Genomic DNA, 23,435 nt, shown 5'->3' on the forward strand with positions numbered 1-23,435 from the left:
GGCCGAATTGGACAGCGACTATCTTAGGTCTGCTGCGCTAGAGCAGAAGGGAGAGACCGTTTCAAACTCCCCTGCCTCCATCTCTGAGAGCTAGGGGGAATCAGGATCAGCGGGTCCACCCCACAGCCGTTCATTGCCTAACCATGGCGGGTCCTGCAAACGCCGGTATGAGCCCCTGGTACTCCTCCGGATCTAGTAACGACGCTCCCTCCCCACTCCCAGCCCTTACCGAGGAGAAGCCGCGGAAGAGGAGAGCATTTTGCCTGCCTCGGGTGAAGTCCAAGAACCGCGACGACAGTGGCAAGCAACAGCAGCAGCTACCGCAGCAACCCGTGGCAAACAACAACAACAATATGCCTTTCATAATCCACTGCCAGATCGGGAAGGAGATCAAGCACATATGCAGCAACTGCCGTGGCGCTGACCCTCGGGACGGTGAGTGGAGGGAGAATAGTGTTGAGGTTTTCACAGCAGCAGCAAGAGGGAGATGTTTTGATCTCCATTTCATGTTGGCGCCGCTCCTCCAAATCGACCGCTCCCTTGCCTTGCACACTACCTGTAAAAATATGCCCCATCGCGGGCAGTTTTTCTTGATGGACGGGGCTGCTGAGACTTTTCCCAATCCTAATAGCACAACTCGGAGTCAGAATATTTATGTGGCTGTATGAGTGTATTGGTTGTTTTTGATACGTTATTGGATGTAGGCTATAGCATTTTAATAGTCCGTTTATACTTCTGCTGGGTTTTTACATGTATGCTGTTACTATTCTAACATGCAACAATGTATCCACTCCGCGTGACGCAATTCTACTGTATCATCAAAGCAGACAGACAGCACCACTTTGAATAGTTCACTGAGATTGTACTTTGTAGGCTATACAAACACAGAGCACATTGATTCACCAAGATAACAGACATGCTAGTTAACTGAAATAATGTTGATATGTGGTTTTATCAAGTAGCCCCAATCCGGAATATCCATAGTGATTGAGAAGGATCTAGAATCACCTATAACTGCAGATAAGATAAAGTAGTAGGTTGATACTGTACTGTGACCCACCCTCCTATATCCCTGCCAGAAGTTATTTCAGCAGATGGATTCGTTTTTCGTTCTCTCCTATTATACACAGTATGACCAAATTCCCTCAATGTGCACATATCACTAAGAACACTCACACCTTATCATGATGTGGTGCGAATGTGAGGTCAGGGGGCAGTGCCATAGAGGCATATAACACTCACTTACACACTCTTACTGCTTGTGCAGACTAAGAGGTGAGCTGTGTGTGTGTGTGTGTGTGTGTGTGTGTGTGTGTGTGTGTGTGTGTGTGTGTGTGTGTGTGTGTGTGGGTGTGTGGGTGTGGGTGTGTGTAAGAGTGAGACAGTCCGTATTTTTATTTGAATTTGAACAAGAACAAAAATTCCAGCCTGTTGGGAGTTTAGAGGTGAGTGGAGATGGAAAAATTGAGTAAGGACTCAACTGTATTTACTTTAGAACAGTCTGACGTCTCTCTTACACAGCAGAGATCATCATAACTCAGGGAGAGAGAGATGGAGAGATGAGTGAAGAGAGATGTAAAAAAAAAAGAGAGATTGAGAATTTTGAATGGCACCAAACTGGGCTGTGTATGTACATCATATTGAGAAAAAATGTAAACCCCATCTGTAAACATTCCCTCTTCATCATTTCTTGTGTAATGATGTCTAATTCCATGGTGTCTTTATGTATGAATTAGAATGATTCTTTCAATTGCTCCTCTGAGTTTCACATACTTTGAATCGTATTGTTTTATGGATGATGTGACTGGTTTCTCTCCTCTTCTCTCGTCTTCTCTTCTCCTCTCTTCCAGTTGAGGAGGTGGAGCGAATAGCGGCGATGCGATCTGATTCGCTGGTCCCTGGCACACACACCCCTCCCATTCGGAGGCGGAGCAAGTTTGCCACCCTGGGGCGTCTCTTCAAGCCGTGGAAATGGAGGAAGAAGAAGAGCGAGAAGTTCAAGCAGACATCTTCTGGTGAGAACCATATCTAACCTTTAACCCTAAGCCCTAAACCAGGGGGATCAAACTCATTCCATGGAGGGCCTAGTGTTTGCTGGTTTTTGTTTTTTCCTTTCAGTTAAGACCTAGACAACCAGGTGAGGGGAGTTCCTTCCTAATCAGTGACCTTAATTCGCCAATCAAGTCTAAGGGAGGAACGAAAACACACAGACACTCTGCCCCCCGTGGAATGAGTTTGGCACGTTCCCTAAACCCTAACCCCGAAGCCCTAGGCCTTGCTTTCTACCTCTCCCCTAACCCTAAAATCTACCGCCCTAAGATCTAACCACTTAGATTTATGCCTTGTATTCTACCTCTCTACTTGCCCCTTAAGCACTCCCCCTGCCCCACAGTAGCCGCACTCTTATGTCCTAAAGCTACAACCTTCAGTTGTGGAATAGATCACGGTCTCACCAGCTCACCCCCTAGCAGGAACAGTACGACTCCATTATGTTGACAAATGTAGGTACTATGAGGCACGAGGCAGAAGGCAGTGCTAGGTGGCTATATGCTACAGTATATGATGGGCAGCTAGGTGCTGTACTGGTTGATGGTTATATTATGTAACGGGATCAGCAGTTATAGCACATAGGTTCCATGAAGCATCAGAGCCAGGTGCATGGTGTATGATAGTTATATTATGGTTATGTAACAGGGGATCAGCATGAATGCTGTAGGTCAGCTGCAGCTGTATATTATCGCCAACCAGATCAGTGGGGCCAACGATAACACAGGAGACTGGAGCTATGTCCAGGCTCTTCTTTAAAGTTTAAACAGTGGTATTATTACATTGTGTGTGTGCGTGTGCATGTGCGTGTGCGTGCGTTAGACATCAGCAAGACCAGACAGACTCAAGCATAATTGTCCCCTTAAGCCTTTTTATAAATTATTTGAAATTAAAAAATACCAAATACTGCTACAGAACATTTACACAAGATCAGTCTTGTTCATCAAAAATGTTGAAAACAGCTGTGAAAGTGTTGACAGAAAATTCCTTGCAGATTCAGTTTGATGGCAGATACTGGAGTTCTAGCTAACAATGTCACTTGAATTGAATAATGATCCAAAATTAAATAAGATATCTAATATAATGTTATACCATTGTTATGGTATAATATCTACACTGTAAAACATTGAATGTAATTTTTACAGTAAATGACTGGCAACACAGTAGCCAGTAGGTTACTGTAAATGTACAGTACTGGCAGCACAGAAGTCAGTAAATTACTGTAGATTTACAGGACCTTTACTGAAACACACATTTCCAGCATATTACTGGAACACCTGACTACAGCAACATGCTCTATTTGTATAATTTACATTGCATTACTGGAAGCACAGTGGTTAGTAAACTGTTAGATTTACAGTGCAGGCAGCTAGTGCCAAACAAGGCCAAAATTGATCAAAATAAAAATAGTTTGAAGGTGGACCTCATTAGAATAATACCCAGCAGTGTGCTTTGCAAGTATTCATTTTTTTTTTACATTTACTTTTTGGTCATTTAGCAGACACTCTTGCGCAGAGTGACTTACAGTCAGTGTATTAAGCCAGGGGTTCCCAAACCTTTTCACTCAGCCCCCCCTTCCAGCATTGGGGAACACATCTATTTCTATGGGCACAAGCACTGTTGGTGACACAAACTGTCCACACCCCTCTTGTTGGCGGAGAGAAAATGTTACAGGTTTAAAGCTTATTTCCTGACATTCTACACTTTTTTGTAATGGGGTGCAGAGATTTTTTTATTTTGTTTTTTTAAGATAATTTTCTTAAAATTGTCTAATGTGTATTCATGTAATTTTTGAGTGACTCAAACATTACAACAAAATATATGGGCTTAAAAACATTGGGCTAGTTGATCTGGACATTTCTGACAAGTTATGAATGACATGACAAGTGGAAAGTGTATGATGCAATACCCAATTTTGAAATTGCACCTTGTGCATTCTACTATTACAACTTTCAAGAGTAAGTTGAAAGCCGGACTAAGTTCCCCACAGTTTGGGAAACACTGCATTAAACTAAAACAAACCTATCACAGTCATTGCAAGTAAAACATTTCTGTAACATTTACTGATAAAGTTGTTGTAGTTAAGGATACATTGGTCTTCAAAGTATTTTTGTAACAAGATACATCAAAAGGTATCTTTTCCCATCTCTGGCTAGTGCAAAGTACTTTACTGTAATATTCACAGTAACTTGCCATGAGCTTCCTATAAGTTACTGTAGTATCAGAGCAACGAAGCAGAACAATACTGTAAAATTAGCCACTTGTAAGAAAGTAAATGCTACTGTTATCATAATATTGGTATTTTACTGTAATTACATGGGATTGATGCAAGCAGGTTGGCTGCTAGGTATTTGTATTTTACAGCATATAATGGATATTTCGTGTTTTAAATCACTTGCATTTCTAGAGGCCTAACCAAAGGCTTCTGAACTGGCTGTGATTACAAGGCATAACACCAGTAAAGGTTTAAGACATGCTGCCGATCTGTCCCCTGTACACTTTAAATTGTTCAGGTACTACTAACACATATCAATTCATTTGGTACAGCATTCTCACTAACAGGGGCCTTAAATACAGCCTCTTACAAGGCACGTCTCAAAATATGTTCATGAGCCAGAAATTATTTCGCCATCCACAACATTTTCCCACAATGCACCATAATTCACAGTATGCTGCTGTAAACATACAGCAAAACAGGTGCACAGTACTATATTGTACAATTTTACAGCAGTGTAGCGGAATGCCGTTGAGCCCCCTTAATGCATTGCTCTTTACTATACCGTAATATAGAACTGTACATTTATTGCAGTAAATTTACCAAAATGAATTACGGCACTATGGTTTGTTATGCAAGGTAGTCCACACACACACACACACACACACACACACCAGTGGGGCGCTTTCTTTCTAATCTCATGCTGCTCCCCCAGCTGTCGTTGCAGTTTTGCTTTTTTTCTGAACAGAATTATTATGGCATGTTAAAATAATGGCATACATTTTGGCATAATTCAAACAGTCACACATATTCTCGCAGCCAATATACTGTATGTTGACTGTTACACTAACTGTGCAGTATTATTTCACAGGATTCAGACAGAGACCAATGTATCTGAAAAAGAATGTGCCGATTGTGCTGGCCAGTTATAAGCACAGTGAAGTTGGTGATGAAGTAGAATAGATTAGAATCCTGTACCATATGATGTCAGTTAATGTTGTTGTGATGTCATATCCTGTACCCTCAGTCCTAGAGAGGAAGATGTCGACCCGGCAGAGCAGAGAGGATCTGATCAAGAGAGGAGTGATGAAGGACATCTATGACAAAGGTGAGGGGTCAGAGGGAGAAGAGGGAAGTTAGAACGCAGAGACTTTTGGCAAAACTGTTGTAGTTGTTCTTTGTTGCGTAATCAAAAATACTTTTGGCGGAAACTAAGTCAAGTCATACAGTCGGCATCACAGCATCCACATGGATTGACTCCAAGCCAGATTTGTACTGTGAACATGTTATCTCTCTCTCTCTGCAGATGGGGCGGTAGTAATGAGAGGAGAGGAGGAGAAGATGGAGAACGGGAGGTCTCCAGCATTAGGAGGGTCTGATCCATCACCATGTGATGGAGCTGAGCTGATGGATGGAGCAGGGTCAGCCATAGGTACGTCTCAGGCCTTCTATCAACACACTCAAGCAATGGTTCATAGTCTCTCACTGTGCTGTTACATGACATCTGATTGGTCAATGTTGTTCTCAAATCTCAGGCCTTCTCCCAATACGCTCACCTATTGGTTCATTTCCAATCACCCTGTTCTAACATACCATCTGATTGATTTATTCCATGCCCAGGTACAGTTGAGTTCCAGATGTCTGGAGAGGGGGCGTGTCCACAAGACCACACCCAGAATCCCAGCCAGCCTCCACCCACTAAGAAGGTTATGGTGTATCCAGGCGAAGGGGCTGGGGCAGAGTCATCACATCACACCATAAAACATAAAAAACAACCCCCAGTGCTGCACCCTAAACCGTTCAACAGGCTGCCCAACCACATCACAGGTCTGTCATCCTCTGTGTCTATGCGCGTATCCCTGTGTCATTCTATGCGTTTACTTTGCTTTCTTTTTTTACTGTACCCCAGCCCACCAGCGTGCCGCTTGTGTGGGTGTATCAATCTGTGTATCTGACTGATTTTTCTCTTCTCTCTTTTCTCTTCTCTCTCCCTCTAGACGGTATGCCAGTGAAGCTGCCCTGTATGTCCATGAAGCTGTCGCCTCCTCTACCTCCTAAGAAGCTGATGATCTGTGTGCCTGTGGGTGCGGGGGGCAGCATGGAGCCCTCGGCCCTCACCTTTCAGAAGTGCCCCCCTCCCTCCCATCACATGGGGTCCCTGGGGGGCCACTCCCTACACTACGGGACCCTCCCTGTGCCCCTACATCCCCCCAGCCGCATCATCGAGGAACTCAACAAGACCCTGGCCCTCACTATGCAGCGATACAAGAGGTGAGGGTTAAGGAGAAGTGTGTGTTTGTGTGTATGTATCCATGCCTCCATGTGGATGGATTCAATGGTTCACATATCTGCCTTGTACTCTATTCCCATTGGTCCTGCCCTGTGTCTACACTTCAGCAGTGAGTTGGATGGGGTCGTTAAGGAGCTTGTTTATCATGTGACTAAGGGTTTATAATCAGTAGGGTTAAATTGGGAGTTGCCACAATACAGATGTAGGATCTTAATTTGATCACACTTTTGCAGGAGAACTTTCCCGCAACAGGAAATTAAAAACTTGGTGTATTTGAGTTTTTAAACTGACATGATTTTCCTGGCATGATTTTCCCTTACCGAAAATGAATCAACCCCTGCAAAAATGTCCATAAATTACAATCCACATAATAATTCACATGTACTATTGCTGCAAGATTATTTTCCTGCTGTAGAAAACTGGCTCACCTACATCTGCACTAGGCAGCATTTTGAAACGTCTGGTCAACCACATCTCAGTACAGAGACCATTTAATCTAAACCTTCCCTGGAGAGCAGCATGGCTGGCGTTGACTTCAGAGCTGCACAAATTCCCAGAGCCTTGGCTTTACCTCTGGGTGTATGTGTATCATTGGCTGGTGTCTAACCAGTTCCGACCATTTTAGGGCGCCACACACACATCTCCATCTGTCCACAGACACATGACACACGTGGAGAACACTCTGCAATCGACCCACACACTCTGTGACTGATGTGCCGGCGCCAGATTGGCCTCCCATGATCCATCACTCTAATTGGTGGCCCGGCAGGTGGTTATGGACCCGAGCACCTAATAGATGTAGACATCCTATTCCTTTTGTAGCCCTTTTTGATTTACTCATTTGCTGTCTGAATGTTATGTAGGGCACACCTGAACTGAGTTTGTAAAAGCAACAGTGATCATTATTCTCCGTTATGGGAGCTCCGCAGTTGCTCGATTGCTGCTTGCTTGCTGATCTGTGACGCTGCCTCAAGGCTCAGTTGTGATTGGTGTGCAGTTAGTTTCCGCTGTGCCTCTCGTCTCCCCTATAGTTGAGACAGGCTGTGTGATTTAGGTGTGGTAATGTGAGCCTCTAAAGCCGACCATGTCTGCTGCATCCCTCCCTTACATCTCCGTTACGTCCAGGCAGTATAAGTCATGCAATGCTTCCCGGGCAGAGTGAGGTACCAACGTTATTTTAGGAGCCACTTACTGTGGCAATTAAGGGAGCGCTGGCTTGTTTTTCTACAGTGTTTCAGTCTTGTTTTCTCAGCTGAGGTGCCGTTTACATGAGTTCCAGAGGTTATAGGTCATAGCTCCTTTCATAGGAACTGATGGTGGAAACAACCTGACATTACCTAACTACTCCCCTGTCTAACACCACACACACACGGATGGACAGACACACAAACGCCCGCCATCTCTTGCTAACCGTTTACCTTTCTCACTGACCTTAGCTCGCTGCACCACGCGGTTCCCGCGGTGATGATAGCATGTGACTACAACAAAGAGAACCTCCCCAACGAGGAAGACTATCAAGAACTACCTGGTTCGTACAGGGATGAGGATGATGAAGAAGAAGATGACGATGATGATGATGAAGAGGAGGAGGATGATGAAGATGAAACACTCTTTACAAGTACGTGTTTGTTTATACATAATTGGTTTGGGACAGTGGTGGCCGTTTGGTCTCTGCTTGGTGCCCCTGCTTCCTGGTAACAGCCTCAATGGCTGCTGGGATATGTGGTTTAAGAGCTCTCCTTTCATTGGACCCCTCCAGTCAGAGCTGTGGTTCACGTCCCTGATTTGAGCGTTGAATGTGACCAATCAAAGCACCGAGGTGACAGTGGCGTGTGAATGAGAGGTGTTCCTTAACATGTCTGTTACGTCAACAACACACACTTACGCCATGGCTGTTCCTCAGATCCCTTGTTCCAGTAGTTCCCTTCACTTTTTGTTCACGAGCAGTTGTCTGAATAATTGATTTGAACCCCGTTATGTCTATGAGGTATTTATACACACCTCTCCTCTCTGTAAGAGGGTGATGTAAACAGAAGAGTGGGTTGGAAACAGTGAACACACTCCCATCCTGTAGCTCTCACTGGATAGGATAACTGCTGTGACAGTTGAATTGCTACTGCATGAGTTAGCTGTGGTGCTAGTAATTCCAATTTTATCAAAATGTTATGGAAAGTTTGCTCATCTTATTCTGGCCTCTCTATAAAAACAAAATGTGTCCGTGTGTGTGTACATGTGTATAGGTACCCTGGCTCTGAAGGTGTTGAGGAAGGACTCCCTGGCCATTAAGATCAGTAACCGTCCATCACAGAGAGAGCTGGAGGATAAGAACATACTGCCCACACAGTCAGACCAGGAGAAACTGGAGTTCAGGCAGCAGATAGGCACCAAGCTCACACGGTGAGAGACACGCGCACACACATACAGATGCACACCCTCCCTATAGCAACGGAGAGACTTGAGTCACGTTATCATATAGGCGCCAAGCTCGCATGGAGCGAGTCATATTCACGCATACTAACACACGCAGGCTCATCTGCTCTTACACGTTGCATACAGTCAAACTGATTGCCAAGCAACAAGCTATTATGGTGAGAGATGAACTCACGTGTGCTTGAAATCACAAACACACACACACACACACACCTCATCTCCCAGTCAGCACCTGTACACCCTGCAGTGGTCTGGTTGAGATGTGACCGGGCTACTTAAGACAGCATGATAGATGACACCTCATAATGGAGAGAGGAAGCTAAGCTGGGAGTGAGGAAGTGAGAAAAGGGAGAGGGACAGAGGATGGAGGGAAATTGATGAGAGGTAGAGGATGGAGGGAGAGTAGCAGAGTGCCTGTCACATTTTTTATTTATTTTTATCTTGAATATGCCAGTGAGAGGGCAGACATCTTCATGTGGGATTTTACGCTCACAGTGGACAGAACATGAATACAGGAGGGTTGTGGCAATATCAGTCATGTATATTAACCCTGGATTGCTGATTCATTGAGTGGTTTTGAAGCCACCGGTTGGCCATATTGGCACTGCCCAGTAGGAGCGGTCCTCCATATGAAAACATTTAATTCTACAGTATTTCAACAAAAATGAAATACATATATTTTTTTACACTTTTTTCTCCCCAATTGTCCCTTCACTGCAACTCCCGTACGGACTCTGGCTTTAACCCCAGCTTCCCCTATCAGTCAACTCATGTATATGTATATCATTGGGCAATACAGGAAGGAAACAGAATTCACAAATAATTTCAATTCCTTATATTGCCTCCCACTCTCATTTGTCACACTCACTACAACTTGCCTTCTTCCTCTCTTCCTTCCCTCCCTTTCTCCATTTATCTCCCTCTCCATCTACTCTGCTTCCCCCTACTCCTTCCTCCCTCCCCTTTCTCCATTTATCTCCCTCTCCATCCACTCTGCTTCCCCCTACTCCTTCCTCCCTCCCCTTTCTCCATTTATCTCCCTCTCCATCCACTCTGCTTCCCCCTACTCCTTCCTCCCTCCCCTCTCTCCATTTTTCTCCATCTCTTTCCCTCCCTCTGGTTGCTGTATGAATCATTGTGTCAGACTGTTGAGGTGGTAAATAAATACATGTAAATCTGAGGCAGTCACGGCTCATAGAAAACCTGCTCTGACATCAGCAAATAAAACACAATAAAACATAACACAATAAAACACGTTTGGAAATGGTCCAGACTGACTTTAGTTCTATTTCCTCAGGAGGTTGAGTCAACGGCCAACTACAGAAGAGCTGGAACAGAGAAACATACTCAAACGTAAGTAGCACAGACTAGATTTCTTTCTTAATTTCTTACAAAATTGACAAAGTGTCTATTCTATTCTGTTCTATTCTAACCTGTCTCTCCCTCTCTCCCCTATCTTAGGCCACAATGAGCTGGAGGAGCAGGAGGAGATGAGGGAGCTCAAGAAACGCCTGTCGAGAAAGGTGAGAGAGGGGAGGAAGAGGCTTAAAGGGGGGAATTGGGTATCAATTTCCATTACATGACAGACCATTGGAAATATGAATGGGTGTGTGGTGACCCTCAATCACCACACAAACACAGCTGGCAGGTCCAAGGCATAAACGACATAAGCAACTGCTTAGGTCCTTGCGGCCGCTAGGGGGCCCCAGACCCAAAATACAGTTATTTTTGTACAAAATAAATAGGAATGCAGTCATGTTCTCTTCGACAGACTATGCATTATATTGACCAGATACTCTAGTGGCCACTCTAAAGATGAAAATAAATGTCTTAAAAAAATAGAAAGTAGTGGGGATGAGGCAAGTTCAGGTGGGACCATTCTAGCCAATGAGAGGGCTATACGCTTTTGAACAACTGGCAAACGCCGATATATCGTATTTTTTTCTCAAAGTTGCCAGGATGTCACGCGTCCTACTTGTATCAGTACACTCGTAACAACATAAGAATTCCAAAATGTCTATTCGATCAAATAAGCCAATCCATTTTTTTTTAAACAAAAACGCCACCTGCTGGAGAAGAGGTTGTTCCTCTCACTTTGCCACTTCCTCTCTGTCGCAACTTACTGTTGAGAGTTACAATAGGTGAATACACAAGGTGCAAATTTGACATTTGGTGGTGCATCAGCTGTGTTCCTCTTGTTATGTCAGTCATTGCCAGACACCAACAACATTTTGCGTTGAGCCCCCAAAAGACTTGGGCCGGCCCTGCACACGCACACTCTGATAACCCTTTTCCCCCCTGTACCCAGTTGAGTCAGAGGCCCACGGTGGAGGAGTTGAGGGAAGCTAAGATCCTGACCCGCTTCAGTGACTACGTAGAGGTTGCTGACGCTCAGGACTACGACAGGAGGGCAGACAAACCCTGGACACGACTCACAGCTGCTGATAAGGTAATAACACTCACATGCATTTGTGTACACACACATACACAAATGCACAGTTATGGAAATACTGTTTTCTCCGACTGATCTCTGGCTCTGTTTGTCCCTCGTAGGCTGCCATACGTAAAGAACTCAATGAATTTAAAAACACAGAGATGGAAGTGCATGAGGGTAGTCGCCATCTCACCAGGTATGTACTGTATGTCACAGCCATACTACAAGCTGCAATACAACACAAAGACACTAGCCCATACCTCAAGCTGTATACAGTAACTATTTGAAGAGTTTAATTCCAAAACGCTATATATATACATTTTCAGAAATGTTGGCAAATGAGCTTTTATTGTTTAAAGAAATTCTGAAAGAGATTGGTGTGCTTTTTCACTACCTAATCATGGCATAGGGTTGTGCAATGACAGATATGTATTTGTTTAAAATGTATCACTTGGTGGTTTCATTTCAGCGCCATTTTAGTTTTTTTGCTAAATGCTATATAACCACAATAAATAGTCCTGCTAGGTTATACACAGTCAAATTTGGTAAATAACGGGAACAAAATGTATGAATAAATGTACAAATGTTACATTTGTGACAGCAATATTTAAATGTTTTTTAAATAATTCTATACAGTAATATGAGATCTGTATGTAAAACATTTGTCATTTAGCAGATGCTCTTATCCAGAGTGGCTTACAGTAAGTGCATTCATCTTAAGATAGCTAGGTGAGACAACCACATATCACAGTCAAATATACAGGATACGAACATTCCATTCCATCTAAACAATGAAAATAGCATTTAGCAAAAAAAGCCCATTTTCATACAACATCTAAAAATCTATTAATAAGAAATCTGAGAACAGTAATATTTTACACACACATGACGGTACCCAGAAGCAATCATTTCTGATGAGAAAACACAACACAAATGTTTAAAATTGGTGGATTTAGCGTTTTGGAAAGAAACTTCAATTAGCTCGCTCTCTGTCTCTCTTTCTCTGTCCTGTAGGTTTCATCGACCGTAGTTCTTCTTCTGCCATCTTTTACAATAACCTCAAGTGCTGGATCGCAAACTACTGCCTCTGTGTACCACACCCCTTCGCTTCCAGACCAGAACACAACAAGACCAGAACTGGACCAGAACCACACTAGAACCAGAGTAGAACATGTATTGAAACTGACCGGAAACGTAATCTGAACCTGGAGGGGTGTGTGTACAGAACTGGGCAGCTGACACTACTCCAGGCTCCAGCGTTGACCCAAAATATGTGCCAATATCTAGAGAGGGCAGACTGGACCAATCACAACAGTATCTTGGTTCTGTGTTTATAGAGAGGTCACAGTGTGGCCATGTTGGGGTTGTGGAGAGGGAGCATAGTACACATGGAGATAGATTGATGGACTGACTGACTGGGTTCTCCTCTAAACGGAGATTATATGGACTAAAACGTATTGTTTTTAACAGCCTTTTATTATCCTTTTTAATTATGAAGATAGTTAATGTGTTTACTTTACTGCACTTTAGTTTTTGACGGTACTCTTACGGAGGAGTTATGGAACTCTATTCCTATATCTGTGCCAACAAGACTTTGGGAGTGTGGGAGATTGAGTTCGGGAGGGCATCCATAAGGACTCTATTCCTATATCTGTGCCAACAAGACTTTGGGATTGTGCGAGATTGAGTTTGGGAGGGTATCCGTAAGGAATACAGAGAGACATCCTACAACTGATTGGTTAAAAAATGATTATCCTCCATTGGTTAATGTTCCTGCCTTTTTAATACTTTTTGGTACATTATTAATTTGACAATTTTCCATTGTGGGCTGCTGTTTCCAAAACAGAGGGACCAAACCCTTTTAATCTGATAGTACTGCAGAATAGGATTCTGTAATAAATGTGTTGTGGTTAAAGTAGTATTTTACAATACCGTACACGGTATGTGCTATTCTGAAGGAAACTGTAGTAGGAGAATATGATCGGAATATTTACCTCTAAAAACGTTGAAATACAACACAAAACTCTCCTGTCCATGTTGTGTTCATGTTGGGATATTGAAATGTGAACCAAGCAATAATTGAACTTTTCTTTCCTCCGTCTGTCTTTCTGGGCTGCATTCAATTGAACAAGTACTGGGAACATTTCAGAGAGCTACCCGCTCAATACCAAATACACTTTGAAATGCTGTTGTGATCTTGAATGCAACCCAGATCATCATTATGACTGTTGAGAGTTTTGCAACCCTCTGTATAGTGTCACTGTGCCTGTTGTATTGTTTACAGGGATGAAAACATTGCCAAATGTACTTTGTTTGAATGACATTTGATCAAGTACGTTGTCAATATAATGTTTCAGTAGCGTGCTCCATAGACTGGTAAGTATCCGTTCTGAATGGAATGGTTCAATTTCTCAATGTTCTCAAAACAGGAATTGTATGGTTCCACCTGGTTTGGCCTCATAGTGGAGAACCTATATTAGACCACCCTTTGGCTGTGAATGAAAGTACAGTACCACATTTTGCTCACAAAAAGCCAGACACCTCAAAATACAAGGAAAAACATTATTCTTTTATTTTTACAATGAACACATGCAGTTGATGAGTTGGTCTTGATCGTTTAGTCTGAACCCTTTGACTTGTGGTGTGTGTGTGTGCGTACATGTTCATTAGGCACAAAACAGGAAAATGTTTTACAACGGAGTGCTAACATAACACGACCCAAGACTCAGTGTTGTTTCCCTGTGCCTCTCTCCTGTATCCAAACTAACAAAAGAGGACACTCTTTGTATAATATATGTACATAATAGAAAAGAAACTTAAATATTTAAATATGAATTTAAATATGTTTTTCTTTTTTGTACAGAAGGAAACTGCATGTGATGATTGTTAACTATTTGTTCATCTTCTATAGCCCTGTTTATACCTGGTTCTAACTTGGGTCCTTTGTCCGGATCTTGTCCAAATTCTGGTTATGCCTACATTATTAGGCAGGTGTAGAAAATCAAAAGACACATTGTGATCTGATTATGATCAGATCATTCTTCCCACATCCGGAGGTAGTCAGGCATGCATTGTGTAGAAAGATCTGGACAGAGAAACCATTTAAATCATTGTTTTTCTGCCGTCTAAAATCATTGCGAGGTGGCACCATTGACTGATTACATCAACATATCTTACAATAAATAAATATTATTTTGAAAGAATAACTGTGAAATAATTTGAATAAAGGAAGGAAATCTGGTCACAACAAAGACATAGTGGACAGATAAGACATTTTAATAGCCTGTGTAGACACATTTCTGGAAATGTGGGCACAATCAGAATGTAGAAAAGATCAGGACAACCAACCTATGAAAGCACCAGGTATAAACAGGGCTTGTGATGTATGCAGTTTCTTATATAAAGGAAATATATATAAAAAATAAATTTAAAAACAGTAACAACTGCTTTTTTCTTCAACCTTCTCTATTCCATACATACAGTGGTGTACGAAATGATTGTCACCCTGGCTAAAGATGAGCAAAATTACTGTATAAAATAAATAATTAAAATATTAAGATATATTGTAATGCTCCAAAAATTGGGAAATTATATTATTTTATCCTAAGTAATAATCTTTTTTCAAAAATAGGTAGGGGTCAAAATCATTGACACCCATGTTTTAAATACCTTTAAATACCTCACATTGCAAAGATAACAACACTGAGCCTTTTTCTAAAATATTTTATACACATACACCATGTGTATAAAATATTTAAGAAAAAGGCTCAGCGTTCGTAAATTCACTCAGGCTATCTACTCTGATTTCTAAACATTCCTCTGAGTGTGCCAGAGTGCAGAATAACTGAGGAGTTTACGAACGTGCATCACCTGTTGAATATGACTGGTGTCAGTAAACGTCAGCAAAAGAACGTAATTAAATTGTTGCCAGCAGCAGTTACAGTCGAAAGGAGTCTGTATTGAATACATGCCCACATCAGGGGAGATATCTATTTCGACAATCCCTTGCTGCTGGGCTGCTCAGTCCTGGCCCAGGGGGTCTGTCGTACTGTTGGTTGTCACTCTGTCCTTGGTTTAAAACACCTGAAACCAATAATGAATGTTTCACTAAGATCCTAAAGATGAGTGGGGTGTGTTGGGTTGGGGCGCTGCAGGGCCATGGACCCCTAGGGGCAGGACGGGGTGACCCCGATTTATTGTGTACAAAAAGAGCTCTACAGAATTATTAGGCCTATGATATCATATGGAGGATGTACTGTTTGTGTGTGTTAATGTGTAGGTATATGGGTGCTTTTATTAAACTTTGTTTTTTTCAAACCTTTCCTCTTGAGACAAAAAAAAAGATGGGAAGGAAGTTGTTGGGGAGAGAGAAGAGTTATTGACTAGACTGGTGGGGTCAGGCATGCAGGCGGCTCGGGCTGGCTGGCTGGTCTGGCTACAATTTGATATAGAGGATGTCTTAATATGGACAATCAAAAGATACATCTTTGTACTTTATTTGTGAGAGTTGTTAGGCTATTGGTTAAAGGTGCAACACAATATTGATGATTGAATTATCATTGATCTAGTTCAGTCTTATCAATCAATAAACATAAGGATCTCTTACCCAGTGGTGGAAAAAGTACTCACTTGTCATACTTGAGTAAAAGTAAAGATACCTTTAAAGAAAATGACTTGAGAAAAAGTGAGTCACCCAGTAAAATACTACTTGAGTAAAAGTATTTGGTCTTAAATATACTTAAGTATCAAAAGTAAATGGAATTGCTAAAATGTACTTAAGTATATTAAGTAGTTCATTTCAGATTCCTTATATTAATCAAACTATTTTCTTTTTTTATATTGATGGATAGCCAGGGGCACATGCCAGGGGCACATACCAACACTCAATGCATTTGTGTTTAGTGAGTCCGCCAGATCAGAGGCAGTAGGGATGAGCAGGGACGTTCTCTTGATAAGTGTGCGAATTGGACAATTTTCCTGTCAAAATATGACGATGTACTTTTGGGTAGTCAGGGAAAATGTAGTAAAAGTTAAAAAGTACATTATTTTCTTTAGGAATGCAGTGAAGTAAACATCCAAAAATATAATTAGTCAAGTAAATTACAAAAGTAGTACTTTAAAGTATTTTTTACTTAAGTACTTTACACCACTGCTCTTACCTAACCTGATGATTGTGGGCATTTTTACTTACTTTTTGTTCTAAATAGAGACAGCTATAGGGCCATGGGTCATATTAGATAGTGTAGAAATGTAGGAAATTAGCTGCCCAATTTTGTTTTTTTAATCACATTTAAACAGACCACAGCCAAGTTACACCCCCTCCCCCTCCACTTCTAAAACCAGACCTGCGCTCCTTACTGATAGTGATGCTAATGTTAACTAAACAAACACTGTTAGCTACCTACATTAATAGTTAAGAGCTGTTTTTATGAAAACATTGAGAAAACGGGATTGTAATGTATTTGAGAAAGTGTTTGCTATTGCCATAATGTATTTAGTATGAAGTTTTATTTTTCAGCTTTCTTTAGAGCTGTCTCTGCATTGTCAAATACTCTATTCTGATTTCTGTTCTTTACTTTTCAGAGAAAGTACTATATCTGCTGCATCATGGGTTGTAGGTGAAGACCTTAAGGGAGGCTGCAGAAACTAACTAAAGGAAACTTCTTGGCAGGGAAAAAACCACATTGGAATAAATAATACGATTTAGAGTTAAATCCTTTGTTTTTGTTGGAAAGATTGTTTTACAATCATGTTTTTATCCATTGTATTTTGAATAACTTGTAGAAAATACACTTTATGACACCATCAAGAAGCATTATGACTTATGTTTGATTTTATTTTAATTTCATATAAGCCAGATAGGCCTATCACATACATGCCCTTATGTCAGTCATCAGCCACAAAGAGGGTGTCTTGTCCTGCTCCTGCATTTTTCCCAGTCATCAGCAACAGAGTATTGGGGTAGGTGCATGTTTGACATCAATGTATGTGCAATTACAATGATATTTAAATATGTAACATTTTTGAAAATGTTATTTAAAACAAACATACGGTTTACAAGCAGGCTATGGTTTAATGGATTGGTTCGCCTTGTGTGGGAGTTTGTGGGTTTTGATACTTTTGTAGGTGTCATAACCAGCCAAAAAAAGAACGCAATATATTGCCGCATTCACATGCTAGTCAGAACTAGGAAACCAGATAGCAAATCAGACGTTTCCTCATTCTGACTAGCACTTGAACGCGGCGTATGTCACAACAGATCTATCTAGATATGTCTTGACAGTGTTATGACCATATTATGACAAGTTATGTCAGCTGTTACAGCAGTGGTGGGTTTGGCGTCGAAATGACCCGGAAACCAGCTACACCAAAGTGTCAGAGGAAACACTATTCAACTAATGACTGAAGTCAGCCTGCAGGTGCCTGGCACGGCACACGGAGTCACTAGAGTGCGATGAACCAAATAAAGATAATCTCAGTCTCTGGACTTAAAAATCATTTATAACATATGGTTTGAATCGAAGAGGGCAGCCCATAAGCACATAGACAGAATCCTTCCAGATCCTTGATATCCTAAGATCCCTCCCAATATGTTCTCCAACACATAAAACACTTTAGAAAAGGTTCAGTGTCATTATCCTATTGAAAACAGGAGTGTCAATGATTCTCTCTCTTTGAGAAAAAAAGTATTACTTGTTAAACAAAATCTCTACCTCTGAGCAAATTTATGAGTACACTTTGTTGCATACAATATAGCTCAGTATTTGAATTATTTTATGAAGTTATTTTTATCAAGTGTCAATTTCAGATCCCACCGTATATAACTTTATAACTTCCCTTCACTAACTGAAACCAAACTGTTTTCATAATAGAAATAGAAGAGTATTATATCTCTGGTTTCAATTCACTCAACTTTCTCTGTCATTAAATGCATGTTTATTGATATATAAATACATGATTCAGCTGTGATCTTCTGCTAGATGTTCACATGTCAAGCAAAGCCACCTCCAAATTCCTTCCTTTGGGACACATGTTCAAGGAAATGGGCTTCATTTCAAGGAGTCTGAACTGAGTAGGTTGGAGGAGTTGACAAACATGGTTGGAATTGACAAGACAAACAGATCTGAGACCAGGCCATAAATATAGTGGATTGCTGCTACGATCCAAACCTGTCTGCTTAGTAATCCTCCCTAAGCACAGGTTTAGGACCAGTTTCCCCATAGAAACAACCATAGTAACCTCAACCATGACATGCCCTGGACCAGCCCTTTGTACTCTACAGTCATTCATTTTATCCATTGGGTCCAAGTTCAATGTATGTTGTGTTAGTGGCAGAGGACTGGATGTTCTCCTGTTAACCCTTTACACTCGTGGGAATTGGCCTATATGGATTAATTGAATTCTTTCTTACAGAAGAATATGAAAATGGTAGCAATTGAACACGAACAGTTTGGAGATTATGGAAAAAGTATTAGACCAAAGTGAGGACAACAGTTCACCTGACACAATACTGAATCCAAATATAACACTTGATTTTATGTGCATTTTTACATATAGTACCAGTCAAAAGTTTGGACACACCTACTCATTCCAGGATTTTTCTGTATTTTTACAATTTTCTACATTGTAGAATAATAGTGAAGACATCAAAACTATGAAATAACACATACGGAATCATGTAGTAACCAAAAAAAGTGTTAAACAAATCAAAGTATATATTTTAGATTCTTCAAAGTAGCCATCCTTGGCCTTGATGAAAGCTTTGCACACTCTTGGTATTCTCTCAACCAGCTTCATGAAGTAGTCACCTAGAATGCATTTCAATTAACAGGTGAGCCTTGCTTAAAGTTAATTTGTGGAATTGATTTCCTTCTTAATGCATTTGAGCCAATCAGTTGTGTTGTGACAAGGGTGGTATACAGCAGATGGTATTTTACCAAATAGGGCTAAGTCCATATTATAGCAAGAACAGTTCAAATAAGCAAAGAGAAACGACAGTACTTCATTACTTTAAGACATGAAGGTCAGTCAATGCAGAACATTTAAAGAACTTTGAAAGTTTCAAGTGCAGTCGCAAAAACCATCAAGCGCTATGATGAAACTGGCTCTCATTATGACCGCCACAGGAAGGGAAGACCCATAGTTACCTCTGCTGCAGAGGACAAGTTAAAGAGCTAACTGCACCTCAGATTGCAGCCTAAATAAATGCTTCCCAGAGTTCAAGTAACAGACACATCTAAACATCAACTGTGCAGAGGAGACTGTGTGAAATCAGGCCTTCATGGTCAAATTGCTGCAAAGAAACCACTACTAAAAGGACACCAATAAGAAGAAGAGAAGAAACATGAGCATTGGACATTAGACCAGTGGAAATCTGTCCTTTGGTCTGATAAGTCCAAGAGATTTTTGGTGTGTCTTTGTGAACGGTTGATCTCTTCATGTGTGGTTTCCGCAGTGAAGCATGGAGTAGGAGCATTGAGGAAGTGTGATGGTGTGGTGTGGAGGGGGGTGCTTCGCTGGTGATGTATTTAGAATTCAAAGCACACTTAACCAGCATGGCTACTACAGCATTCTGCAGGGATACGCCACCCCATCTGGTTTGCGGTTAGTGTGATTATCATTTGTTTTTCAACAGGACCATGACCCAACACACCTCCAGGCTGTGTAAGGACTATTTGACCAAGGAGGAGAGTGATGGAGTGCTGCATCAGATGACCTGGCCTCCACAATCACACAACCTCAACCCAATTGAGATGGTTTGGGATGAGTTGGACCACAGAGTGAAGGAAAAGCAGCCTACAAGTGTTCAGCATATGTGAGAACTCCTTCAAGACTGTTGGAAAAGCATTCCCCATGAAGATGGTTGAGAGAATGCTAAGAGTGTGCAAAGCTGTCAAAGGCAAAGGGTGGCTACTTTGAATCTAAAATATATTTTGATTTGTTTAACACTTTTTTGGTTCCTTATGCATTATTTCATAGTTTGTCTTCACTATTATTCTACAATGAAAAAAATAGTAATAATAAAGAAAAACCCTTGAATGAGTAGGTGTGTCCAAACCTTTTACTAGTACTGTATGCTGTCCTTTGCATCACATTTGTTGAAAACTAAATCTGAAAATGCTCTTGATACATTCAGTAACACGATAAGAATATTCCTGGAAAATGTGGGGTAGGTACAACATAAGACAAATAAATTACAAGGGTTTGAGTGAGAGGATTAACTGGTATCTCCAAGTGGCCACACCTTTCTAAAGGGTTCACAGTTTAAGTAATTTCAATGCACTTTTATGATTTAAAGAAGAGTCTTCAACTATAAGGGGAGCTCTCTTAGCTGTGCCATTCGGGAACTAGAGCAGCAAGCACACTTGTAGTTATTTTGTTTGGAACAACACTGCATCCCCGCAATCACACAATTAGTTACTTACGCAATCCAAAATGGTCAATTATAAATCGCAATCTGAGTCAGGTGGGCATCATTTCAAAGCCTGTTCCATTGTCAACATGACTAGAAAAAGGTATAAAATACGATATTACAGTGTTAGACAAAGACATTATAAAAGGCTTTCACAATGCAATTCAGGGAAACAGATCAGAATTTTGGTGCGCATAGAAAGGAGTCATGAGCGCATTCAGGTGCATGCGCTGTGGCAAATTTTCTTCACAATAGAGAAACCGAGGATCATTCTGTTAAAAATAACCCAGGGTATGACGGCGTGTCATCTTGTAACTGTACATGAAACATAGTGATCATAAACTTTGACACGGTATAAGACTAGTTTTATGACATGGAAATGTGAAGTGCACATTTTGGACTCAAGGGTGTTTGGCTTGCTTGTATGACATCAATTTGGTATTTATTATAAATCCTCAAAGTTTCATCTTTCAAAATATACTGAATAAAAATATAAAACACAACATGTAAAGTGTTGGTCCCATGTTTGATAAGCGGAATTAAAAGATCCCCAAAATTGTCCATATGCACATAAAGCTTATTTCTCCTCAATTTTGGGCACAAATTTGTTTACATCCCTGCAAGTGAGCATTTCTCTTTGCCGAGATAATCCAGCCACTTGACAGGTGTGGCATATCAATAAGCTGATTAAGCAGCATGATCATTACACAGGTGCAACTTGTGCTGGGGACAATAAAAGGTGCAGTTTTGTCACACAAGACAATGCCACAGAGCGTGAAATTGGCATGCTGACAGCAAGAATGTCCACCAGAGCTGTTACCAGAGAATTGAATGTTAATTTCTCAACTATAAGCTGCCACTTACGTTGTTTTAGAGAATTTGGCAGTACGTCCAACAGGCCTCACAACCGCAGACCATGTGTATGGTAGTGTATGGGCGAGCAGATTGCTGATTTGAGCGTTGTGTACAGACTGCCCCATGGTGGCGGTGGGGTTATGGTGTGGGCAGGCATAAGCTATGGACAATGAACACAATTCCGCAGACCACGCCAGCCCATTAACTACGCCAGCCCAGGACCTCCACAATCGGCTTCTTCACCTGCGGGATCATCTGAGACCAGCCACCTGGACAGCTGATGAAACTGAGGAGTATTTCTGTCTGTAATAAAGCTCTTTTGTGGGGAAAACTAATTTGATTGACTGGGCCTGGCCGCCCAGTGGGTGGGCCTATGCCCTCCCAGACCCACCCATGGCTGCACCCCTGCCCAGTCATGTGAAATCCATAGATTAGGGCCTAATATATTTATTTTAATTGACTGATTTCCTTATATGAACTGTAACTCTGTAAAATATTTTAAATTGTTTCATGTTGCGTTAATATTTTTTTCAGTATACATAGAATCCTCTTAATTTACAGAATTTCCCTCAAAAGTTGCCCAATTAGCGGGAGGGATGGGGGCAACTTCTTGTCGTGCGAGGTGCTCAAGTTCAGAACGGCTGTCAGTCAAAACCCAACAGTGCTGTGAAGAGCAGAGCCAGAGCTCTGACGTCATGTTACTGTACAGCCATTGCGTTTCCAATTTAGGCATTTAACATTGCCCAAATCTGCCATTTTCTGCAACGTGGGTACTGCCCTTCCCCACCTGGACAAAGGGAACAGCTTTGTGAGAATGTTGTTCATTGACTACAGCTCAGCGTTCAACATCATAGTGCTCTCAAAGCTCAACACTAAGCTAAGGACCCTGGGACTGAACACCTCCCTTTGCAACCGGATCCTGGATTTCCTGACAGGCTGCTCCCATGTGCTGATGGTAGGCATCAACACATTCGCCACACTTACCCTCAACACAGTGGTTCCTCAGGGGCACTTCCAGTCAGAGGTTGAACATTTTTTGGCATGGGCCCTCAGATCCTCAAAACGTTCTACACCTACACCACTGAGAGCATCTTGACAGGCTGCATCACCGCCTGGTATGTCAATTTCTTGGCATTCAAGCGCAAGGCTCTGCAGAGGGTAGTGCGTACAGCTCAGTACATCACTGGGGCTGAGCTCACTGCCATCCAGGACCTCTGTACCAGGCACTCATCACATACACTGCTGCTACTGTTTATTATCTATACTGTTGTCTAGTCACTTTATTCCTAGTTATATGAACATATCTACCTCAATTACCTTGTACCCCTGCAGATCTACTTGGTACTGGCACCGTGTGTGTGTGTATATAGACATGTTATTATTACTTTTATATTATTTCTCTATGCTCTTTCTCTCTGCATTGTTTGGAAGGGCCCGTAAGAAACCATTGCACTGCTAGTCCACATCTGTTGTTTTACGAAGTATGTGACAAATAAATGTGATCGATTTGAGTCCAAGCGTATCCCAATGTTAATGACCCCATCAAGAGGGTCCGGCAGGAGACCTGTGATCCTATACAGAGTGCATGGGGGTACCACAGTACTTGTGCCACAGGTCAATGGCCTTAGTCACTATTGCGTCAGTGTTCTCCTGGGGCATCTGGTAGTAGAGGAGAAAAACAAATCAATGTGATTGGTAGACAAAAAGGGGAGAAAAGCCTCAAACCTCCAGTGGATCCTATGATGATGACGTC

General features: G+C 41.6%; 2 protein-coding genes across 2 annotated transcripts in view; one reads left to right on the plus strand and one right to left on the minus strand.

The window, feature by feature from the left end:
* phactr1 (phosphatase and actin regulator 1) lies at positions 1-14,621 on the plus strand. The gene is made up of 13 exons (XM_064989229.1): positions 1-435; positions 1,851-2,015; positions 5,289-5,369; positions 5,568-5,693; positions 5,882-6,088; positions 6,259-6,532; positions 7,988-8,169; positions 8,792-8,948; positions 10,279-10,334; positions 10,443-10,504; positions 11,290-11,430; positions 11,535-11,611; positions 12,430-14,621. The coding sequence occupies exons 1-13, from the start codon at positions 144-146 to the stop codon at positions 12,443-12,445; spliced, it is 1,836 nt and encodes a 611-aa protein (XP_064845301.1). The 5' UTR covers positions 1-143; the 3' UTR covers positions 12,446-14,621.
* Positions 13,964-23,435, minus strand: part of tbc1d7 (TBC1 domain family, member 7) — a 21,392-nt gene continuing 11,920 nt past the window's right edge. The window contains exon 8 of the mRNA XM_064989230.1: positions 13,964-23,341. Coding sequence (XP_064845302.1) covers positions 23,255-23,341 — 87 coding nt within the window. The 3' untranslated portion in view covers positions 13,964-23,254. The remainder of the gene's footprint in view (positions 23,342-23,435) is intronic.

Source organism: Oncorhynchus masou, chromosome 15 (assembly GCF_036934945.1).
Source record: "Oncorhynchus masou masou isolate Uvic2021 chromosome 15, UVic_Omas_1.1, whole genome shotgun sequence".
Taxonomy (NCBI): domain Eukaryota; kingdom Metazoa; phylum Chordata; class Actinopteri; order Salmoniformes; family Salmonidae; genus Oncorhynchus; species Oncorhynchus masou.